Genomic DNA, 22,227 nt, shown 5'->3' on the forward strand with positions numbered 1-22,227 from the left:
GCTCCAGACCTGCCTTCCTTCTGCAAAGGGTAGAGAAAGGCAGCGATGGCGGCCCAGGAGTCCACCCGGAGGCACAGGAAAACAACTGGGAATCCCTAGAACAGCTAAACCGAGGGAACCGTGAATTCTGCAGATTGGCACCTGCCCCTCCGAGTCGAGACGGTCCTTCGAGTGCCGCAGCCTGGGCGCCCGGGAGGGAGCAGCCGGCGGGTCGAGGGGCGATGCCGTCCTGCGGCAGCTGCAGGGCTCTGCGCCGCCCACTTTCCCCGCGACTCAGGGCCGCTGTCCCGGGCGAGTGGGCTCGGGGAGGGACCAGCCTCGGCGCTCCGCCCCCGGCCTGCCCCGACCCGACTCGGCGCGCCCGGGCGCGCGCCCTTTGCATAAAGCCCTCCTCCTCGGCCAAGGTAGAGGAAGTTGGGCTGCCGCCTGGATGGGAGGCGGGAGGGAACCCAGCTCCGGTTGTTTTCCGTCAGCGGGAGTGAGTGGCGGGCGCAGGGGGCGGGGTGCGCCCTCCCACCAGGGGCCGGGCGCTCCGGAGAGAGTGGTGCTTGGAGCCCGGCGCAGCTCCTAGCCCCTGACATCGGGCTCACCCCAAGCATCCTTCCTGGGGGCTGCGGAAAGTGGAGCTACTCTGTCGTTCCGAGGACTTGGGAGAAGTACTGGGTACCCCTGGGGGGCGCACATCCAGTCAAGCCGGAGCTTGCGTTTCCCGAAGGGCCCCTGCCCGCATCTGGGGCGAGATGGCCGCGGGCGTCCGGGCGTTCGAGTCCTGGGTTCTCGTCTGCTTCGGAGCGCTACTGGCCCGCTGGGTCGCCGCAGGTAAGGGGCGACGATCTGGAGGCAAAAAGTTGATGCGAGGCAACGGTGGGGAGGGGAGAGCCGGGGGCGGAATCCCTCCGACTCGCTGGATCCAGTCGTGGCCGAGGCCTCGAAGTCGCCCTGGGAGGGTCTTGACTTTCCTGCTCGCAGCTCAGCTTTTTGCAGGAAAGAATTTTACCGAGCGCTTGATAAAGGGCAAGACATCCCTACCCTCTTAGAGTGGGCAGCAGGCGAGGCTGCAAAGGGCCTGCGGAGGTGAAAATTGGGGAAACTGAAGATGGAAACGTTGAAGAGGTGTAAAATGTTTATTGTTATTCTGTTTTTTTAAATGGCCTATGTAAATTCGCGGTTTGGTTTTACGTGCTGCGCTGGTTCTCAAACTCGAGGCTCCTTCAGTTTCCTCTCCTCCCTCTGCCCAAGGTTGAACTCGCCTTGCACCTGTAACCTGTGATTTCCCTACACACTCCCGCAAGCCGACCGGTGTGGACTATGGCAAAATTGTGCTTTTCTCCTTTACTTAAACGAAAAAACTTTTATTTTGAAATAATTTCAAATTTACGGGAAACTTCCCCTACACTTGACATTGCCTCTTACTCTTGATAGGATTGGCGAAGTCTAAACTTGCTCCATCTGTGATCTGCCTTGGAACAATAAAGAACAGAGGGTTGCTTACCAAAACATTTTGTTGTTGCTGTTGTCTTGTCGCTAAATCCTGTCTGACTCTTTTGTGACCCCATAGACTGTAACTTGCCATGCTCTTCTATCCATGGGGTTTCCCAGGCGAGAATACTGGATTGGGTTGCCATTTCCTTCTCCAGGGGATCTCCCTGACGGAGGGCTCAAACCCATGCCTCCTGTATTGGCTAGCAGGTTCTTTACTGCTTAGCCACCAGGGAAGCCCTTACAAAAACATACAGAATTTTTAAAAGATTGAAAAAATATTTTTGAACTTAATTCACCAGCAAATGCATGTCTTTTGCATTCAGGGTAGTGTGACAAGCAGTGAGAGGACCTGAGGTGAGGGAAAGGAGATGGAGTTTGCCAGAATACTTAGAGTCCTATTTTCAGGAATCACCCAGTCCAGTGTGGTCTGCTGATCTCTTGTAGGTGCCTAGAGGACTTGCCCCCTGTGAGCTTGCTAGCAGCAAGTGCCAAAAGTTCCTAATTGGGAGGCTCTCACAAGTTTTTATTTTGCTTTCTTTTTGGCAATTATTTAAAAACAATAAAATTCCTCATAAGCTAGATTTCTAGTTTAGGTGGGAAAATCTGAGGATCTTGCCGCGCAGGGCCTGCTTTCCCAAGTGGAACTGAGTTGTGGTCACCTGTTTTCATCTAGGATAGGTGACTTCAAATTTGTTCCCCGCTCCTGGCTGTAGTATTAATACTAATGCTTCACCCTGGCCCAGTGAAGTCATAGACATGACTGGGTTGGCACCTCCAATCATATGGAGGGGTGGTCACTGTGCTTTGGGGAGGAGAAGTGGATATACCGTCTCCAGTCGGCTGACCCTCAAAGGTGATTGTGTATTCCCTACTTCCCAACTGTCTGCAGTGTTTACTGTACTGGGAATATCAAGGGCCTGGGGACATCAGAACCCTGGGTTGAAATCATAATTGTGGAATGAACTGGCTGTAGCTCTCCACACAAAGATGTTTCCTCCATTGCCATGCCCAGTTATTTTGACACCCAGGTCAAGTTCACCTTTGTGTACAGTGCCAGAGGGCTTTCCTTGCTTGATGTATTTTTGTTCTTTGTTTTTCAAGCTGGGAGTTGTTTTGGGAGAGAAAACCATCTTTCTCCTGTCACTTAACTCCAGACAGTGTTCAAGGCCCAACCTCAGGTTGTAAACCTAGGGTCATTCTTGAGAAAAGAATAGGAAAAAAAAATAACTGTTTGATATAGTCCCAACTCTGTAAATGTTAATATGATGGCAGCTTTGGAAAAGGGTTATTTATATTGTTTCTTCCTTTGGTCCGTATTCTTCTTTTTTTGATTGTGTATAACTGTTAGTTTCTACAGTACAACATTGTGAATCAGCTATGTATACACACACACACACACACACACACACACACACACACATATATCCCTTCCTCTTGAGCCTCCCTACCACCCTTACCATCCCACCCCTCCAGTCCATATTCCAAATTTAAGCTTGGGGGACTTTCAAGGGCCCTCCGGATACCTTATGGACCACTTCTAGTAACACAGAATGTCTCACTCTTCTGGTTGGGAGACCGAGTAAATTCCTGTGACCTGGCATCTTGAAGACCTGAATGACAGTCCCAGCTCTTCCAATGGCTTTTGTGGGAGCTTAAGTAAATCACTTAAGCTTTATGGACTTAAGTTTTCTCAGCTGTAACATGAGGAGGTTTAGGATGATTAAGCATGGAACCAGTGCACCCTCAAGGACCACCCATTCCTTCTCCCTATCAGACATCACTAGTTGATGACTGTGTTCTTCCCTACGGAACCCTGACTCAGCCTGTCCTGAACTCAGCCCTCAGGACTGAGAGATCTCTAAGGTCACCTTCAGTGTCAGTATTTAAAAAGAACAGAGTGAGCTAAGCCAGAAGTGAAATGCCTTAAAATGGTGTAGTTTGTGGTTATGTCATTCTAGTCCTTGGAGGAAAAGACAGTGTTAGCTCAAGTTCCAAGACTAAAGTTTCACTGGGGCTTTTCCGAGGCTTTTTTTTATTCCTTTGCCAAGGAGCCTGGGAAGGGCAGGTCTTCAGGTCTCACAAACACATTGTTGCATCTGTAATTCTGGTTTTTTTCTCCTCAGTGGGGATTGCCACTGAGAACTTGGGTTCCCAGGCCTAACTATTTAAAAATAATTCTCACCTACTTTTTAAAGTGATTGTTTAGAAGTGTTTCTTGCTATTTTGGAATCTCCAGCATTAGGTCACATTTTCTGCCTTCCAACAAGTGATTAGAATTTATTTATTTTTTTTTTTCATTTTACCCTGGCTTCAGGGAATGATATAGCCACAATGGGAGAGTGTGGGAACATGCTGTAGCTTCAGCTGTCTTGTGATTTTTCAGAGGTAGCCCCTTCCAACCAGATAAAAGCCCAAATACAGATAACGGTTACTCTTCGTTTTATAAAAGAGAATGAGTTCCAAAGGCAGGTAACAATTTTTTTTACAACAACCTAATTGAGATATAATTTACTTACATACTATATACTTTACCCTTTTAACTGTACAATTCAGTGGTGTTTAGTATATTCACAAGATTGTGCAGCCATCACCATTAGTTCCAGCACATTTTCATCACAAAAAGATGCCGTCTACTTAAGTATTAAGTCTCTCCTGGGCTTCCTTGGTGGCTTAGTGGTAAAGAATCTGCCAAGAAGTTCAGGAGACACGGGTTTGATCCATGATCTGAGAAGATCATACATACCATGGAGCAACTAAGCCTGTGTACCACAACTATTGACCCTGTGCAGTAGAGCCCAGGAACCACAGCTACTGAAGCACGTGCACCTAGAGCCCATGCTCTGCAACAAGAGAAGCCACCGCAATGAGAAGATCAGTCACTGCAGCGAGAGAGCAGCCTCTGCTCACGCAGCTAGTTCAGTTCAGTTCAGTCGCTCAGTCGTGTCCGACTCTTTGCGACCCCATGAATTGCAGCACACCAGGCCTCCCTGTCCATCACCAACTCCCGGAGTTCACTCAGACTCACGTCCATCGAGTCAGTGATGCCATCCAGCCATCTCATCCTCCGTCGCCCCTTCTCCTCCTGTCCACAATCCCTCCCAGCATGAGTCTTTTCCAATGAGTCAACTCTTCGCATGAGGCATCCAAAGTACTGGAGTTTCAGCTTCAGCATCATTCCCTCCAAAGAAATCCAAGGGCTGATCTCCTTCAGAATGGACTGGTTGGATCTCCTTGCAGTCCAAGGGACTCTCAAGAGTCTTCTCCAATACCACAGTTCAAAAGCATCAATTCTTCAGTGCTGAGCTTTCTTCACAGTGCAGTCCTCACATCCATACATACATGACCACTGAAAAAACCATAGCCTTGACTAGACGTACCTTTGTTGGCAAAGTAATGTCTCTGCTTTTCAATATCCTATATAGGTTGGTCATAACTTTTCTTCCAAGGAGTAAGAGTCTTTTCATTTCATGGCTGCAGTCACCATCTGCAGTGACTTTGGAGCCCCCCAAAATAAAGTCTGACACTGTTTCCACTGTTTCCCCATCTATTTCCTATGAAGTGATGGGACCAGATGCCATGACCTTAGTTTTCTGAATGTTGAGCTTTAAGCCAACTTTTTCACTCTCCTCTTTCACTTTCATCAAGAGGCTTTTTTTTTTTATGAAACGTTTAGTGTTTTATTCATTTTCATAATTTTACAGTATTAGTAAAAAAAAATGGCCATTGCAAATAAGTATAAAATGGAAGTTGATGAAAAAATAACCCCAAGTCTTCCTTGACTCCTACCTTCCCACCAAAAAACTAGCTAGTATATGGCACATATCCTTTTCACACATTATCTTTAGGCATATATTCACTTTGTAGTGGTGGATGGTTTAGTCGCTAAGTTGTGTCTGACTCTTGTGACCCCATGGACTGTAGCCTGCCAGGCTCCTCTGTACATGGTGTTTTCCAGGCAAGATTACTGGAGTGGGTTGCCATTTCCTTCTCCCATCAAGAGGCTCTTTAGCTCCTCTTCATTTTCTGCCATAAGGGTGGTGTCATCTGCATATCTGAGGTTATTGATATTCCTCCTGGCAATCTTGATTCCAGCTTGTGCTTCTTCCAGCCCAGCGTTTCTCCTGATATACTCTGCATAGAAGTTAAATAAGCAGGGTGACAATATACAGCCTTGACATTCTCCTTTTCCTATTTGGGACCAGTCTGTTGTTCCATGTCCAGTTCTAACTGTTGCTTCCTGACCTGCATAGAGGTTTCTCAAGAGGCAGGTCAGGTGCTCTGGTATTCCCATCTCTTTCAGAATTTTCCACAGTTTATTGTAATCCACACAGTCCAAGGCTTTGGCATAGTCAATAAAGCAGAAATAGATGTTTTTCTGGAACTCTCTTTCTTTTTCGATGATCCAGCGGATGTTGTTGATATCTGGTTCCTCTGTCTTTTCTAAAACCAGCTTGAACATCTGGAAGTGCATGGTTCACATATTGCTGAAGCCTGGCTTGGAGAATTTTGAGCTTGGAGAACTTTACTAGCATGTGAGATGAGTGCAGTTGTGCAGTAGTTTAAGCATTCTTTGGCATCGTCACAACTAAAGAAGGCCCAAATGCAACAATGAAGACCCAGCCAAAAATAAATAAAATTTTTAAAAGGTCACGCCCCACTATGTGCCTCTGCCCCCAGACAAGCCACTTCTCCAGCCCTAGACAACAGCTAATCCACTTTCTATCTCCGTAGATTTACTTATTTGGACATCTCTGTAGGTCTACTTATTTGGACATCTCATATAATTGGAATCACAAAATATGTTGTCTTTTATGACTGCCTTCTTTCACTTAACACAGTGTTTTCAAGATTCATCCATGCTATAGCTTTGGCCTTTTTTATGGCCGAGTAATATTCCCATTGTATGGATATACCACATTTTATTCATTCATCAGTTGATGGGCATTCAGGCTGTTACCACCTTTTGGCTATTATGAATAATGTGAGCATGCATGTACAAGTTTTTGTGTGGACAAGTTTTCATTTCTCTTGGTTATACCCCTAGGGCTAGACTTGCTAAGGTAGAGTCATATGGTAGCTTTACCTTGCGAGGAAATAGCAAACTGTTTTCCAACGTAGCAGCACCATTTAAAAATCCTGCTAACGATGTATAAGGGTTCCAGTTTCTCTACATCTTTGCCAACACTTGTTATTGTTTTTCATTTTAGCCATCCTAGCAAGTGTGACGGAGAAGGCAATGGCAACCCACTCCAGCACTCTTGCCTGGAAAATCCCATGGGTGGAGGAGCCTGGTAGGCTGCACTCCATGGGGTCACTAAGAGTCGGGCACGACTGAGCAACTTCACTTTCACTTTTCAATTTCATGCATTGGAGAAGGAAATGGCAACCCACTCCAGTGTTCTTACCTGGAGAATCCCAGGGACGGGCGAGCCTGGTGGGCTGCCATCTATGGGGTCGCACAGAGTCAGACACGACTGAAACGACTTAGCAGCAGCAGCAAGTGTGAAGGAGCCTGGTGGGCTGCAGTCCATGGGGTCGCTAAGAGTCGGGCACAACTGAGCAACTTCACTTTCACTTTTCACTTTCAAGCACTGGAGAAGGAAATGGCAACCCATTCCAGTGTTCTTGCCTGGAGAATCCCAGGGGGAGCCTGGTGGGCTGCCGTCTATGTGGTCGCACAGAGTCGGACACGACTGAAGTGACTTAGCAGCAGCAGCAGCAAGTGTGAAGTGTTAGGTATCTTATAGTTTTGATTTGCATTTTCCCTAGTGGCGAATGTTGAGCTTTTCAGGTGCTTATTGGCCTTTTATCTATCTTTTGGAGAAATGTCAATTTAAATCTTTTGCTCATTTTACACTGTCTTATTGTTGAGCTTTGAGAGTTTTGTATATATATATTCCACATACAGATCTCTTCTCAGATGTGATTTGTAAATATTTTCTCTCAACTTGTGGGTCTTCTTTTCACTTTATTTTTTGGTATCCAAAATGTGTTTATTGGGATGGTTTCCCATTCATCTTGTTTCAGGGTGCTTTTTAAAAAATATTTATTTACTTATTTATTGGCTGTGCTGGTGTGGGCTTTCTCTAGTTGCAGTGCACAGGCTTCTTATTGTAGTGTCTTCTCTTACTGTGACGCACAGGCTCTTGGGTGCCTGCAGGCTTAACCCAAAGTCACAAAGATACATTCTTTTTTTTTTTTTTTTCCCTAAGTAATTTATAGTTTTCTATGGTCTATTTTGAGTTCCTTATTTTTTTGACATCTCTGCCTGGCTTGCAGAATCTTAGTTCCCCAACCAGGGATTGAACCCAGGCCACATCAGTAAAAGTGCTGTATCCTAACCACTGGACTGCCAGGGAACTCCTGATTTTGAGTTAATTTTTATGTGTGATGTGAGGTGAGGGGTCCAACTTCATTCTTTTGTGTGTGGACAGCCAATTGTCCCAATACCACTGTTGAGGGCAGTTTATTTTGTAATGAAATACCATCTTTCACAAAACCCCAGAATATTCACATACTTTGAAAACTTCCAATGTGGTGGAAAAAGCACTGAATGGAGCAAGAAATCTAGACCCTGGTCGCATACTGCTACCTTCTCATTGTAGGACTTCAGGCCAGCCCGCTTCCCTTCTTTGCATCACAGTTTTCTCATCTATTGAATGTGACAACATGAGTAAGACTGGTTCTGCCCGTTATTCCTGCGCCTGTGACCTCTTTGTATATGGGTGCTGATTGTGGAGGGGGCTGAAATATTAGGACATTTCTCAGCAAAATGGGCTGCATTCGCTTCCTGTTACCTGGTGGCAGTCTTAATGCCAAGTCAGTTACCTGAACATTTGTCAGTCTTGAATGAGCATCAGGGTCACCTGGAGGGCTTGTGAAAATGTAGAGTGCTACCTCCCACCCCACCCCTGGGTTCTGATTTAGATGTTCTGGGTGGGACCTGATAATCTGAATTTCTGACAGTGCTGCTGCTGATCTGCACTTTTCATTCTGCCTGGGAACACCAGCTTCATCCCTACTAGCTAGTGCTTTCCTGACTATCAGATCTCAGTGTGGCTTCCAAGAGGAATCCTTCCCTGTCAAAAACCACAGCTAGACTTAAGAGCCCCTTCTCCAAGCTCCTATCATGCTATTTATCACACTGCATCCTAATTGCCAGTTTATTGTCTGGTTGTTTTTGTTGTGTTTTTTTTTTTTTTTTGCCATGCTGCATGGCATATGGGATCCTAGTTGCCTGACCAGGGATTGAACCCATTCCCCCTGCAGTGGAAGCATGGAGTTTTAACTGCTGGACTGCCAGGGGAGTCCCTATTGCCTATTTTCTCCACTAGACTGTGAGATCTTGCAGGTTTCTATTTTGCCTGTCATTGGCTCCCCAGTGCCTAGCTCAGAGCATGCCCCAAAGTCCCCACTCTGAGCCCATTCCTGCATGGAGCTGCTGAGTGGTGTTGCATTGTACCTGAGGTGGAGAGAGACAGAGAGCAGCAGGAAAGAGGAAACAAAGCCAGAGCCCTCTTCCTTCTACCGTTCTGGATTTCTAGGCAAGTAAAGCCACTCAGATTCTGTATCAGTTATTTATTGCCACAATAATCTGTGTAACAAAGCATCACAAAATGGCAATGAGTGCTTATTTCTGAAGGGCCTGGGAGTATTGGACAGTTGGCCCTGCTGATCTTGCCTGGGCTCACTCATGTGTCTGGGCATCAGGTGAGTGGCCATAGCTGAGGATTGAGGCAGCTGGGGTCCCCACCATATATTTTTCACCCTCCCCTGCTACCTAGCCCAGGCACATCCTTCTCAAGGTGGTAGCAGAAGGTGAGAGTGAGCAAGCCCAATCACACCAGTGCTTTTTAAGCCTCTGCTTGCAACACATTTGTTAACACCCCAATGATCAGAGTAAGTCGCATGGTGCTACCAGAGTTAAGAGTGGGAGGGCATTGTGGAGTGACATTGTGAAGGGCATAGACAGTGGAGAAGGGGTTTATTAGGACTGTTTGCAGTTGTGATCCACCACAAATTCATTACTGTCAATTACTGGCCAATAATCCCAACAGGGTTGGTCTCAGTGTATTATTGCATCTCAAAAATACATGCCTGTTTTGTTTTTTTTTTTAAATCTTAATGCAGGGAAACGGCAAGAAAAGGAGATTGTCTAGGATCAAGAAAGATAGTAACAGCCTGACCTTTCCTTGCACAGGATTGGAGGCTGTCATCATTGGAGAAATTCACGAAAACATCACCCTGCACTGTGGCAACATCTCGGGACCGAGGGGCCTTGTGACCTGGTGCCGCAATGACTCGGAGTCAGTCTGCCTCTTGTCCTCCAATTCCAGCCTCCCACCAGCCCAGTCGCGCTTCTCTCTGGTGAATGCCAGCTCCCTGCACATTGAGGCGCTGAACCTGCAGGATGAGGGCAACTACACCTGCTCTGAGGTCCTGAACAAGACTGAGACACGGAGGTTCCAAGTGTGGCTGCAGGTGGCCAGTAAGTGGTGGGTAGGGATTGCAGCTGGTGGGGAGGGGCTCAGAGCCTTGGACCTGCGGAGGCCTTTGGAGTCAGTAGCCTGGGTTTCATTCTGGGCACTCCCACGTGCAAGCTGAGTGATCTCTCACCTCTGTCATTTCCTCATCTGTATAATGAGGATAATAGGAATTCTTGCCTCATAGAATTGCTGTGAGGAATAAATGCCAGTATATCTACGTATATACTCCAATACTTGGGCCACCTGATGCGAAGAACTGACTCATTTGAAAAGACCCTGATGCTGGGAAAGATTGAAGGAGGGAGGAGAAGAGGACGACAGAGGATGAGATGGTTGGATGGCATCACCGACACAATGGACATGAGTTTGAGTAAACTCCAGGAGTTGGTGATGGACCGGGAGGCCTGGTGTGCTGCAGTCCATGGGGTTGCAAAGAGTCAGTCACGACTGAGCCACTGAACTGAACTTAACTGATATCTATGTAAATTGCTGTAAATGGATCCTGGCATATTATTTATTAATAGTTAGCTATTACTTTTAGTTTATTAATATCATCCTTGCTATTAATCTCATTTTATTATGTAACAAAGTCAAAGTATAACATAAGCAAGTCAGACTGCCTGAGTTCCAACCCTAAGGATAGGTCATCTTGAGCAGGTAACTTAATATCGCTGAGATTCAGTTTTTCTTATTTGTTAACTGGGGAAAATGCATTGCATGCCTTACCAGATACATGCTCTTATGCTCTAGTGCTAAACAGGGCTTAGTATGAACAACTATTACTACTGTCTTTCCTAAATCAGTATATCATGTTTGTCAATATATATGCATGGATTTAGTTAGCAAATTATAACCTGTGGGCCATTTTTAGACTGTTGTATATTTTTGTATGATCTGCAAGCAGCAAATTTTTTTACATTTTTAATGGTTGAAAAAATCAAAAGAAGAATGATACTTGTGACATGTGAAAATTATATGAAATTCAACTTTCGGTTCAAATAAGGTCTTATTTGAACATAGCAATGCTTATCCAGTCACATATTATCTCTGATTGTCTTTAGTGCTATAATCTCAGAGCTGAGTGACTGTGAAACTGATTGTATGTCCCACAGAACCTAAAATATTTACTCTCTGGCCCCTACAGAAAAGTTTGTTGATCACTGTCTTAGAGGGACATCCACATTCTAGTTGAATGGAAATACTCATGTGGTCATTTTATTGCTCCCTGATTTTCTCATCTATAAATTAAAGAATTTACTCATTCCTTTAGTCAATATATATTTATTGAGAGCCCGATGCCAGACACTGTTCTAGGTACTGGGCCACAGGAATGGATTAGACAGAAACTGTCCCTACCCTCACGGAACTGACATCCTACTGGGGGAAGACAGACAGTCAGCAGGTAAAAAAATGCATCAGGCAGTATCAGAGTGACAGGTATTGTGCAGAGAATTGAGATGGCGTGATGTGATTCTCTGAAACACTTTACATGGGTGGGTCAGAGAGGAGCTTTTGGAAGGAGTGACATTGACAGTGAATGATATGTAGGAGCCAGTCACGCACAAGAGAGAGAGAGATCCAGGCAGAAACTGAACTGGTGCAAGACGGGTTGAACATGGTGAATGTGTAGGTGAGAAGGCAGCTGGTATGATGGGAACCCAGGAGGTGAGAAGGCAGGACCTGTGAGATATGAGAGGTAGGGCCAGACCACGTGGGGCTGGGTAGGACTAGTGTTGTGGGTTGAATTGTATCCCCAGAGAGATATGTTGATTTCCTAATCTCAGTACCTGTGAATATGACTTTATTTGGAAATAGGCTCTTCGCAATTACAATCAACCTAAGATGAGGTCATTGTGTGCTCAGTCACTTAGTGGTGTCCAACTCTTCTGTGACCCCGTGGACTATAGTTCGCCAAGCTTCTCTGTCCATGGGGTTTCCCAGGCAAGAATACTAGAGTGGGTTGTCGTGCCCTCCTCCAGGGGATCTTCCCGACTCAGGGATTGAACCTGCATCTCTTGCATTAGCAGGCAGATTCTTTACCACTGCACCACCTGAGAAGCCCAGAAGATAATGTCATTAGAGTGGGCCCTAATTAAAATTGACTGTTATCCTTATAGGAGGAAAATGCATGCAAAGACAGAGACACAGGGAGAACTCACACAGTGGCAGGCAGAGATTGGAGTAGTGCAGCTGCAAGCAAAGGAATGCCAAAGACAGATGGCCCCAAGCAGCAGCCACGAGGACAGAGGCAAGGAAGGGTTCTCTCCTAGAGCCTTGAGAGGAATATGGCCCTCCTGACATCTGATTTCATACTTCAGGATGGTGGGAGAGTCAATTCTATTCTTTTTTTAAAATAATATTTATTTATGTATTTGGCTTCACTGAGTCTTAGTTGCGGCATACAAACTCTTTAGTTGTGGTATGTGGGGTCTAGTTCCCTAACGAGGGATCAAAGCCAGTACCCTGCGTAGGCAGCATGGAGAATAGCCACTGGACCACCAAGGAGGTCCCAATTTCTGTTCTTTTAATCTGTCTAATTTGAGGTACTTTGTTAAGGCAGCCCAAGGATACTAATACAACTGGTAAAGACAATTGGGACTCTTATTCTAGGTGTAGGCAGCACCCCTGCGACTGTAAGCTAGCAGGGGTCTTGTATCATTTAAATTACACATAGAGAATGGACGTGTCTCATCACAAAGAAAACTGGTAACATAAAAAACAAGGAAGCCAGTCAGAGGTACAAGATGTTAGTGGTCAGAGTCAGGGTGAAAATGTACAGTTCAGAGAATATTTCGGAGGGAGACTGCCAAGATTTGCTGCTGGGTTGGAAATGGAGGATGAAGGAAAGAGAGGCTTCAAGGACATGTCTAGATTTTTGGATGGTTTCTAAGGTTCCCACAAACTCTCAAGGCTTATGGAATTTGCAAACGCAATGTTTCTGGGTCTGGATAAATTGCTGAATGACCCGGAATGAATGTGGGTGTATCAAAAAATGTCATCCAATTTGGCCCAGTTTTTATTGGTTCCTGGCGGGTGCCAACAGACCTCCCTCACTCCAGCTGCCAAACAGTATCAATTCCTTTGGGACTACCCTGGCGGTCCAGTGGTTAATACTGTGCTCTCACTGCACAGGGCACACGTTCGATCCCTGGTTGAGGAACGAAGATTCTGCATGCTGCATGATGTGACTAAAAATAATAATAATTCCTTCATATCAGTCTGTCAGTAAATGTCTTTTTTATTTTTTTAATTTTTGGCTGCACCATGAGGCATGCAAGATCTTATTAGTTCCTTGACCAGGGCTTAAACACACACCCCCTGCAGTATAAGTGTGGCGTCTAAACCACTGGACCACCAAAGAAGTCCCTAAATGTCTTTGCTTTTGACCTCAGAGGAGTAAGGTGGCATTACAACTTTGGGTTTTTATTTTATCATCACTCTCTCTGATATATGATGATTTTATCTGACACTAACTTATTAATCATTGGCTAAGTTTATTGGAGGATGGATTAGTTTCATTATTGCCCAGAGGGAGATAAATGCAAGGTCTTCTTGTGATGAAAATATTCTTTTAAAGTCACTAAACTCAAATGGTGCTTTGAGCTCTCTGAGTTACTGTGGTGTGATTTGTGTTATGGAAACTTGATTTGAAAACATATGGTGTCCCTGACTGGTGTAGGGCTTGTTCATGAAAACAGGACATAGGCTGTCTTAGTCAGTTTGGGCTGGTATAACAATAGCATAGACTGAGTAGTTTAAAGAACAAATGTTTCTTCCTCACAGTTCTGGAGGTTGGAAAGTCCAAGATCAAGGTGCTGGCAGATGCAGTGTCTAGTGAGGGCCTGCTCTCTGATTGGTAAATGAGTATCTTCTCTCCTTGGTAGAGAACAAGGAGGGAAGAAGCAAGCTCTGGGGGCCTCCTATGAGGACACCCATCCCTTTCATGAGAGCTCTGCTCTCAGGACCTAACCCCTCCCAAAGGCCCTACCTCCAAATGCCATCACACTGGACACAGGCTTCAGCATATGAATGTGGGGGGAAACAAGCGTTCATTCCACAACACAGATATCCTCTGGTTTCACATATACCAAAACGAACCCTCTGGAATGTCAGGCTGTGTTCCCATTTCAGAGAGACCCCAAGCTACACCATACCCCTCCAGGCACCAGGGAGCCCTTTCCTGCTCCTCAGACAGTGGCTGAAGGCGAGGCCTTGGCATCTCAGATTGGAACTCAGCCCTTATTTCTGCATGGGAGTTTCAGAAAATGGATTAGGCTTGACCCCACCATTACTTCTGTGGTGGTGTTGCTGAATGGCTGAGAGCATACTCTCTGAAGCCTAGTTACCCAGGTTCAAATGCAGGACCTGCTGGCTGTTGTCTTTATGACCTTGGGGAAGTCACTTTAAATCCTCCACCCTTAGTTATCATTTGTGAATTCAGGAGTAATGGTACAAGCTAGGCAGAGATTCCCTGCACACATTCATGAGATAAACATGTGCAGCCTTCAGCATAGAATTGGCACCAGTGTATATGCACTTGGTTCATGTTATCTCTTTCAGCTGGTTAAGCAGGTGACAGGATTCCTGTGGGGGAAAAATGCGTCTTAAATTCCCAACAATCAGTACACCTGAGCTTTTCCAACAAGATTTGCTGAGTGTCAGGGACTCTGTGGGCCTGAATTTTGCTTTTCCCATCTTACTATTGATGTGGTTGATAACTTAGTCTCTTAAGGAGAAGAGTTTGGGAACATTCTAAGATGGCCTTGGAAACTAGGGGGAGAATTCTGAGATGTGACAAATTGTTATCTGTAAGTGACTTTGGTTTTGTTTTGTTATTTAAAAAATTTTTTTCTTCCAGCTTTATTGAGGTATAATTGACATTGTGCTATCCAGCACAATGATTTTACTTATACACATCATGAAATGATGACCACAATAAGTTTAGTGAACATCTTTCATCTCATATAGATACAAAATTAAATAGAAAAAAAATCTTCCCTATGATGAGAAGTCTTAAGATTTACTCTCTTAACTTTCATATATAACACACAGCAGTGTTAATTATATTTATCGTCTTACACATTACAGCCCTAATACTAATTTATCTTATAACTGGAAGTTTGTACCTTTGTCCAGTTTCCCTTCCTCCCATCAGCCTACCTGTGGTAACCAGAGATCTGATCTCTTTTTCTATGAATTTGTTTGTTTTTGAACTATTGGGTTGGCCAAACTTACAGATAAATCCGAACAGACTTTTTGGCCAACCCAATATAATTGACCTACAACACTATGTTAGTTCTTGTTACACAGCACAGTGGTTTGATATGTCCATACTTTTCAAAATGATTACTGCAATAACTCTAGTTATGATCTGGCACTAGACAGAGGTATTATATAATTATTGACTGAATTCCCCACACTGTATATTTCATACCCACGACTCATTTGTTTTGTAACTGAAAGTCTGAATCTCCTTCATTTATATCTTTCCTCTCCTCACTTCCCTCCCCTCTGGCAACCACCTGTTCTCTGTATCTGTGGCTCTGTTTCTGATTTTTATATTTGTTCATTTGTTCTGTTTTTTAGATTCCACATATCTAAATCATGCAGTATTTGTCTTTCTCAATCTGACTTATTTCACTTGACATAGTACTCTCTAGGTTTATTCATATTGTCACAAATGCAAGATTTCATTCTTTTTTATGGCTGGATAGTATTCCATTAGGCAATGGCATCCCACTCCAGTACTCTTGTCTGGAAAATCCCATGGATGGAGGAGCCTGGTAGGCTGCAGTCCATGGGGTCGCTGAGAGTTGGACACAACTCAGTAACTTCACTTTCACTTTTCACTTTCATGCATTGGAGAAGGAAATGGCAACCCACTCCAGTGTTCTTGCTTGGAGAATCCCAGGGACGGCGGAGCCTGGTGGGCTGCCGTCTATGGGGTCGCACAGAGTTGGACACGACTGAAGCAACTTAGCAGTATTCCATTGTATTATGTATATATATATATATATATCTGTATATATATATGTACATACATGGTATGTACATGGTATATATACCATTTTGCTACTGCAAAATTAGTTGTACATTTTTGAGTGCTGCTCTATCACTAAAAGATTCAAGTTAGGAGACTGAAAAAAACATGTTTTTTATCTGTGTATTTTAAAAGAATCTGATGATGAACAAGGAGCCAGGCATCGGTTTCTTATGGGAGGAACACTGTCATGGAGGTACTGTAAGGCCATGTCGGTCCACTACATTTCTTGTTATTTAACAGATTCTGTGGTGCTGCTCCTGTCCTATTCAGGTTCAGGAAGCTCATTCAGTGGCCTTGCAACATCAATCAAATCCAAGATCCTTCTATCACTCTGTACCTCACTGTCCATTCTGTTACAACTCTGATCTTGTCAGACACACAGTTGTGACTGTCCCAGTGCTTGGAATGCTGTCTTCTTTTTATTTTTGGATATGTCTTCTCAGGCAGGGGGAACAAAAGCAAAAATCAACAAATGAGACTACATAAGGCTGAAAAGTTTTGCACAATGAAAGAAACTATCAACAAAACGGAAAGGCCAAATACTGAATGGGAGAAGACAGTTGCAAATGATAAGGGATCAATATCCAAAACATACAAAGAACTGAAAATTACCTTGAATGTGTGAATGGACAGAAATGCTGCAGAAACACGAAGCTGGCTGTATGAGGGCTGGTAACTTTCACCCTCCTTACCACCTGGATCTCTGTTTATCTATCAGTGGGCATCTGGTGCCTCTATCTTCTAGGGAGGAAGGTTTTCTATAGGCTAGGGGTGATTCAACCTGCCTGGAATGGGTGCTGTGATGTGATTTTGTTATTTGTTTCAGGAGCAAGGGCTCTGCACTGTTCCTTATTAATTTAATGATGTGGTTGAAGAATCTAGCCATCAGGATTGGGGCTGCTGCTTCTGAGGGTACAGAAATCCCTTAGTCCAGAGCAGTTCAGAATTTCCATGGCTGTTTTTTTCCGTTGCCTTACCCATCCCCTTTTGCCTCCAGACTGGGTGGGCATGATGTTAGAACTGCCATGTGTTTACCTGCAGAAAGTCTGGGGGGCTAGCTCTTGTTGTTCGGTCACTAAGTTGTATCCGACTCTTTGCAACCCCATGGACTGTAGCATGCCAGGCTCGTCTGTCTTTCATTATCTCCCAGAGTTGGCTCAAATTCCTGTCCATTAAGTCGGTGATGCTATCAAACCATCTCATCTTCTGCCATGTCCCTCTCCTTTTGCCTTCAATCTTTCTCAGCATCCCAGTCTTTTCCAGTGAGTCAGCTCTTCACATCAGGTGGCCGAAGTATTGGATTTTCAGCTTCAACATCAGTCCTTCCGATGAGTATTCAGGATTGATTTCCTTTAGGAGTGATTGGTTTGATCTCCTTGCAGTCCAAGGGACTTTCAAAAGTTTTCTCCAGCACCACAATTCAAAAGTATAGCACTCAGCCTTCTTTATGGTCCAACCCTTACATCCATACATGGCTACTGGAACAACCACAGCTTTGATTATAGGTACCTTTGTTGGCAAAATGATGTCTCTGGTTTTTAATACACTGTCTAGATTTGTCATGGGCTTCCCAGGTGGTTTCCCAGGGGGTAAAGAGTCTACCTGCCAATGCAGGAGATGCGGGTTTGATCCCTGGATTGGGAAGATCCCCTTGTGAAGAAAATGGCAACCCACTTCAGTATTCTTGCTTGGGAAATCCCATGGCCAGAGGAGTCTGTTGGACTACCGTCCATGGGGTCGAAAAGGAGTTGGACATGACTTAGCGACTAAACGACAACAACAAACAACCGGGTTCGTCATGGCTTTTCTTCCACGGAGCAAGCATATTTTAATTTCATGGCTTTAAAATCATCTGTAGTGATTTTGGAGCTCAAGAAAATAAAATCTGTCACTGCTTCCACTTTTTCCCCTTCTATTTTTCATGAAGTGATGGGACCAGGTGCCACTATCTTAGTTTTTTAAACGCTGAGTTTCAAGCAAACTTTTTCACTCTCCTCTTTCACCCTCTTCAGGAGGCTCTTTAGTTCCTCTCCACTTTCTGCCTTTAGAATGGGTAGCATGGACCTTAACACATTGCAGTAGACTTTGTGCTTCTTTCAAGAGATCATTTCTCAGCCACTGGGGAGTTGAGTGGTACACTATGCCAGCCTCTCGCTGTGTCTGTTTTTCCCAGGCCAGGCAAGTGTTGAGGGAGCATTGGAGCTGGTGGGCACATGAGCAATGAGGAAGCTGGTTTTTATCAACCTTCAGGAGCCCCTTTGGATGATTCAGTTGGGGGTTGGAGGATAGGAGTGCTTCTGTCTAGCCAGGGATGTGACTGCCATGCCAGACTTGCAGGAAAGGGAGTCTTGAGAAAGCCCCATGTCCTCTGACTAATTGGGCCCATCTGATTTGTACACGTTCTGTGATGGTGGCAGTGACACTGTGCCCTGTCACAACATAAGGTCCTAGAGAAAGGGGGTGCTGGGTGTACCGAAGAATGATTGCTGGCCTCATCAGAAGATGGAATGGCCCTTGCCCAAGATTGATTAACTCAAGTCTTGCCAAGCTCATCTGAAGCAGAGACATATGCTTATAACAGCCTCTGGGTTTTGGCCTTTTGAACAGGAACAGTGGCCAGTCAGGAGATAGGGAGTCAATGGGGTTGTAATATTTGCCTCTATATTTCATCTCTCTCTTTTTTTAATTTGGCTGCTCCACATGGTTTGTAGGATCTTAGTTCCCCAATCAGGGGTTGAACCCACACCCTCAGCAGCAAAAGCATAGTTCTAACCAATGGACTGCCAGAGAATTGAGTACTCTTTGGTAGTACAGGCCTATTAATTAGAAGAATGGAATTCTTTGTCGGGGAGATAACATTTCACTTAGTTGAGGTTCAAAGTTAGTGTTTTCTCTCAAATCGATTTTGAAAGTTCATCTGTAAATACTGTCTTAGTTTGTGGGGTGTACAAAAAGAGACAGTGGACTATCATTTGCTGATGCCTGTTCTAGAATCAGTCTACAGGTGTACTATTGATAACAATGTTAGCTAACATGTATAGAATATTAGTGAAGTGAAAGTCGCTCAGTCGTGTCCAACTCTTTGCAACCCCATGGACTATACAGTCCATGGAATTCTCCAGGCCAGAATGCTGGAGTGAGTAGCCTTTCCCTTCTCCAGGGGATCTTCCCAACCCAGGGATCGAACCCATGTCTCCTGCATTGCAGACAGATTCTTTACCAGCTGAGCCACAGGAAAAGCCCATAGAATGTTAACCACATGTCAAAATACCAGGGTAAGAATTCTTCTTTCATCTCATTGGAGCCTTTGGTAACCTGGTGGCAGAAGCTACTCCTTTTCTCTTCATTTCACAGGAAGGACAGGAGACTAAGAGAAGGGAAGGACACTTGTTCGAGGTTGTCTGTCTAGAAGTGGCTGTAAGATTTACACCAAGGTGTGTCTGGGTCCAGAGTCCACGCCCATAACAATTAGGCTAAGGTGTTCATCCACAAGTCAGAACTTGACATGACCACGGCCTCTGTAAGATGCTAAACCTTTGTAACCACTCTGTATTTTATTTGTTTGTTTGCTGTTTTATTTTTGTTTCCTCCCCATCTGTCTCTTGGAGTGATTGCCACCATCATCCTGCAAGCAGAACTGGCTGGTGGTTTCTGTTTAGGAATAGCAGCAGGGTGGAGAGAAAGGTAGGAGGGATGGAAATGGGTGCTGCCTTCTTCACAGTCAGAGTAGGGGAAGAACCCCAAGGGTTTAAGAAGATGGCATCAGCTTTTTTTGGTGGAGCAGTTAGAACACACACATTTATTAAGTTCATCTTATATGGGTGGCATCAGCTTTAATTAAGAAAGCAGACTCAGGGCTTCCCTTGAGGCCCAGTGATTAAGGCTCCATGCTTCCAATGCAGAGGGCACAGGTTTGATCTCTGGTCAAGGAACTAAGATCCCACAAACCAAGTGGTGTGGCCAAAAAATAAATAAGCAAATAAAACTGAGGATAAATTGACTCCTAAGCCCTAGGTTGGGAATGAGGAGTCCTACATTCTAGAACTATTAAAAAAAATTAAAAAAAAAAAAGCAGACCCAACCCAAGGGTTTATAGATGAACTGTAACTTTTGAACACTCAATTCAGAAAACCCTTCCGTTTCCCTCATTTAATTTTTTTAACCCTTTCATCTGCTTCATTCTCATCCATTCCTTGTATCCAACACTATTTTTTTTTCTTCTGAGGATTGTGTGGGTCAAAAGCCCTTCCCAGTCAGTTTCTGGGGGTCTGCACTGTTCATGACAGGCTTTTGTGACCCTCCAGACCACAGTTTGGTAGACCGAGGCTGCCCAGTCTACCACAATACTTCTGCTGGTCCAGATGTGGCTACTAATACCACAGAGATACCCTGTGCTGCACCAGGTGCACACCAACTGTGGGCACTCCCTAGGACCTGCCAGTCCACATACTTACCCAGCTAGTTGCCAACATTCAGTGGGAGATTTGAGCACCTCCCAAACCACAGTATAACTTTTCCTCTGTGGGAAGTGACATGATTCCAGCAAATCATTGCAACTATTAGAAGCCAGCTCCAACTGGAAATGGATATTGTCAAGAACAGTTTTCTCAGAAACAATTCTATAGTTACACAGTGGCCCCCAAATAGGTGAAGTAGCTTCTGTACTTTAAGGGGCTCTGGGAAGGCTGTTTCCTCCCTCTAATAATGTATCCGCCTGGCATTAAAAAAATAATTAATTTTTTTGGCTGTGCTGGGTCTTCATTGCTGCGCTCAGGCTTTCTCTAGTTGCGGTGAGCGGGGATTACTCTTCACTGTGCTTGAGCCTCTCATTGTGGTGGCTTCTCTTGTTGTGGAGCACAGGCCCTAGGCATGCAGGCTTCAGCAGGTGCAGCTTGAGGGCTCAGTAGTTGTGGCACATGGGCTTACTTGCTTTACAACATGTGGAATCTTCCTGGACCAGGGATCGAACATGTGTCGCCTGCATTAGAAGGCAGATTCTTAGTCACTGGACCAACAGGGAAGTCCTTTCTGGAATATTTTTGTTCAAAATTCTACAGTCATAGATTTATTCATTTGGCCAAGCATTGCCCTTTCTGAACTCTGCTTAAGAGGAAGTCTCTGGCAGTGGTAACACTCTACAGGACTTTAGCATAAATAGGTGATGGATCTCTTCATCAAAGAGGATGTGGCATTTTAGGTGCATTGGGTAAAAGTGGTGAGAGGACATTTCTGGCACTGTTTTGAATACTGTATAATGGTAATTCATTTAGTTGTCATGACAACCACATAGGATGGGTTCTAGCATCCCCCCATTTTACAGATGAGAAAACAGAGGCTTAAGAGAGGTTTAATACTTTGCCAAAAGTCACACAGCTAATAAGTGGAGTTCAAGATTGGGGCTGGAACCAGTGTTCCTTCTCTTTCAGTGTGACATTGTGTGGGGGTCCCCAAGACCACTCCCAGGCTCACTGATTCTCTAGGAGAATTCGCAGAACAGCCAGGAGCACACTTCCAAGAGTCCTTTCCTATGCAGTCACATGGGTCATGCTTAATTCCTCCAGCAACAAGTTGTGACCACACGTCTGAAATATTGTCTCCCAGGGACACTCATCAGGGACACAGTGCCCTAGGTTTTTACTGAGGCTGGTCATGTAGGCATCCTCTGCCCAGCACATACCAAAACTCCAGACTCTCAGAAGGAAAGCAGGTGCTTAGCATAAACCCAGTGAACCCCACTCTTACCAGTTCTGGGAATGGTGGGAACCCCCCTGAAATCCAAGGTCTTAGTCGCCAGCCAAGGCCAACCCTACAGACAGGCTTTTCTAAGGAAAGCATACCCAGGTCTGTTACCTTAACTCTCCTTTTGTTTGTTTTGAGGTTCCCTGACCAGGCAGTAAGAGCAGAGTCCTAACCACTGGACTGCCAGGGAAGTCCTGCTATGTTAACTCTTTAATGCACAGATACCCTTTCCACTCATCAGTGTTTTTGAAAAGGATCAGTTTGCATTTTCCCTATTGTATAAGGATTGATCCCTTCAGTAAAGCTCATGTCATTGCTCAGGAGTAAATGAGAGCATGCACTTGGCACAGCATTTGTCATATAATAAGTGATATCATGGGCTTCCCAGGTGGCTCACTGATAAATAATCCACCTGCAATAAGGGAGACGCACGTTCAGTCCCTGCTTCAGAAAGATCCCCTGGAGAAGGAAATGGCA

The 22,227-nt window shown here is 44.8% G+C and overlaps 1 protein-coding gene across 1 annotated transcript in view; it reads left to right on the top strand.

Annotated features, from left to right (window-relative positions):
• The first annotated feature begins 450 nt into the window (after window positions 1–450).
• VSIG10 (V-set and immunoglobulin domain containing 10) overlaps window positions 451–22,227 on the top strand; it is a 37,569-nt gene continuing 15,792 nt past the window's right edge. Inside the window, exons 1-2 of the mRNA XM_052655175.1 lie at window positions 451–819; window positions 9,683–9,970. Coding sequence (XP_052511135.1) covers window positions 741–819; window positions 9,683–9,970 — 367 coding nt within the window. The 5' untranslated portion in view covers window positions 451–740. The remainder of the gene's footprint in view (window positions 820–9,682; window positions 9,971–22,227) is intronic.

The sequence above is a fragment of the Budorcas taxicolor genome, chromosome 17 (genome assembly GCF_023091745.1).
Source record: "Budorcas taxicolor isolate Tak-1 chromosome 17, Takin1.1, whole genome shotgun sequence".
Lineage (NCBI taxonomy): Eukaryota > Metazoa > Chordata > Mammalia > Artiodactyla > Bovidae > Budorcas > Budorcas taxicolor.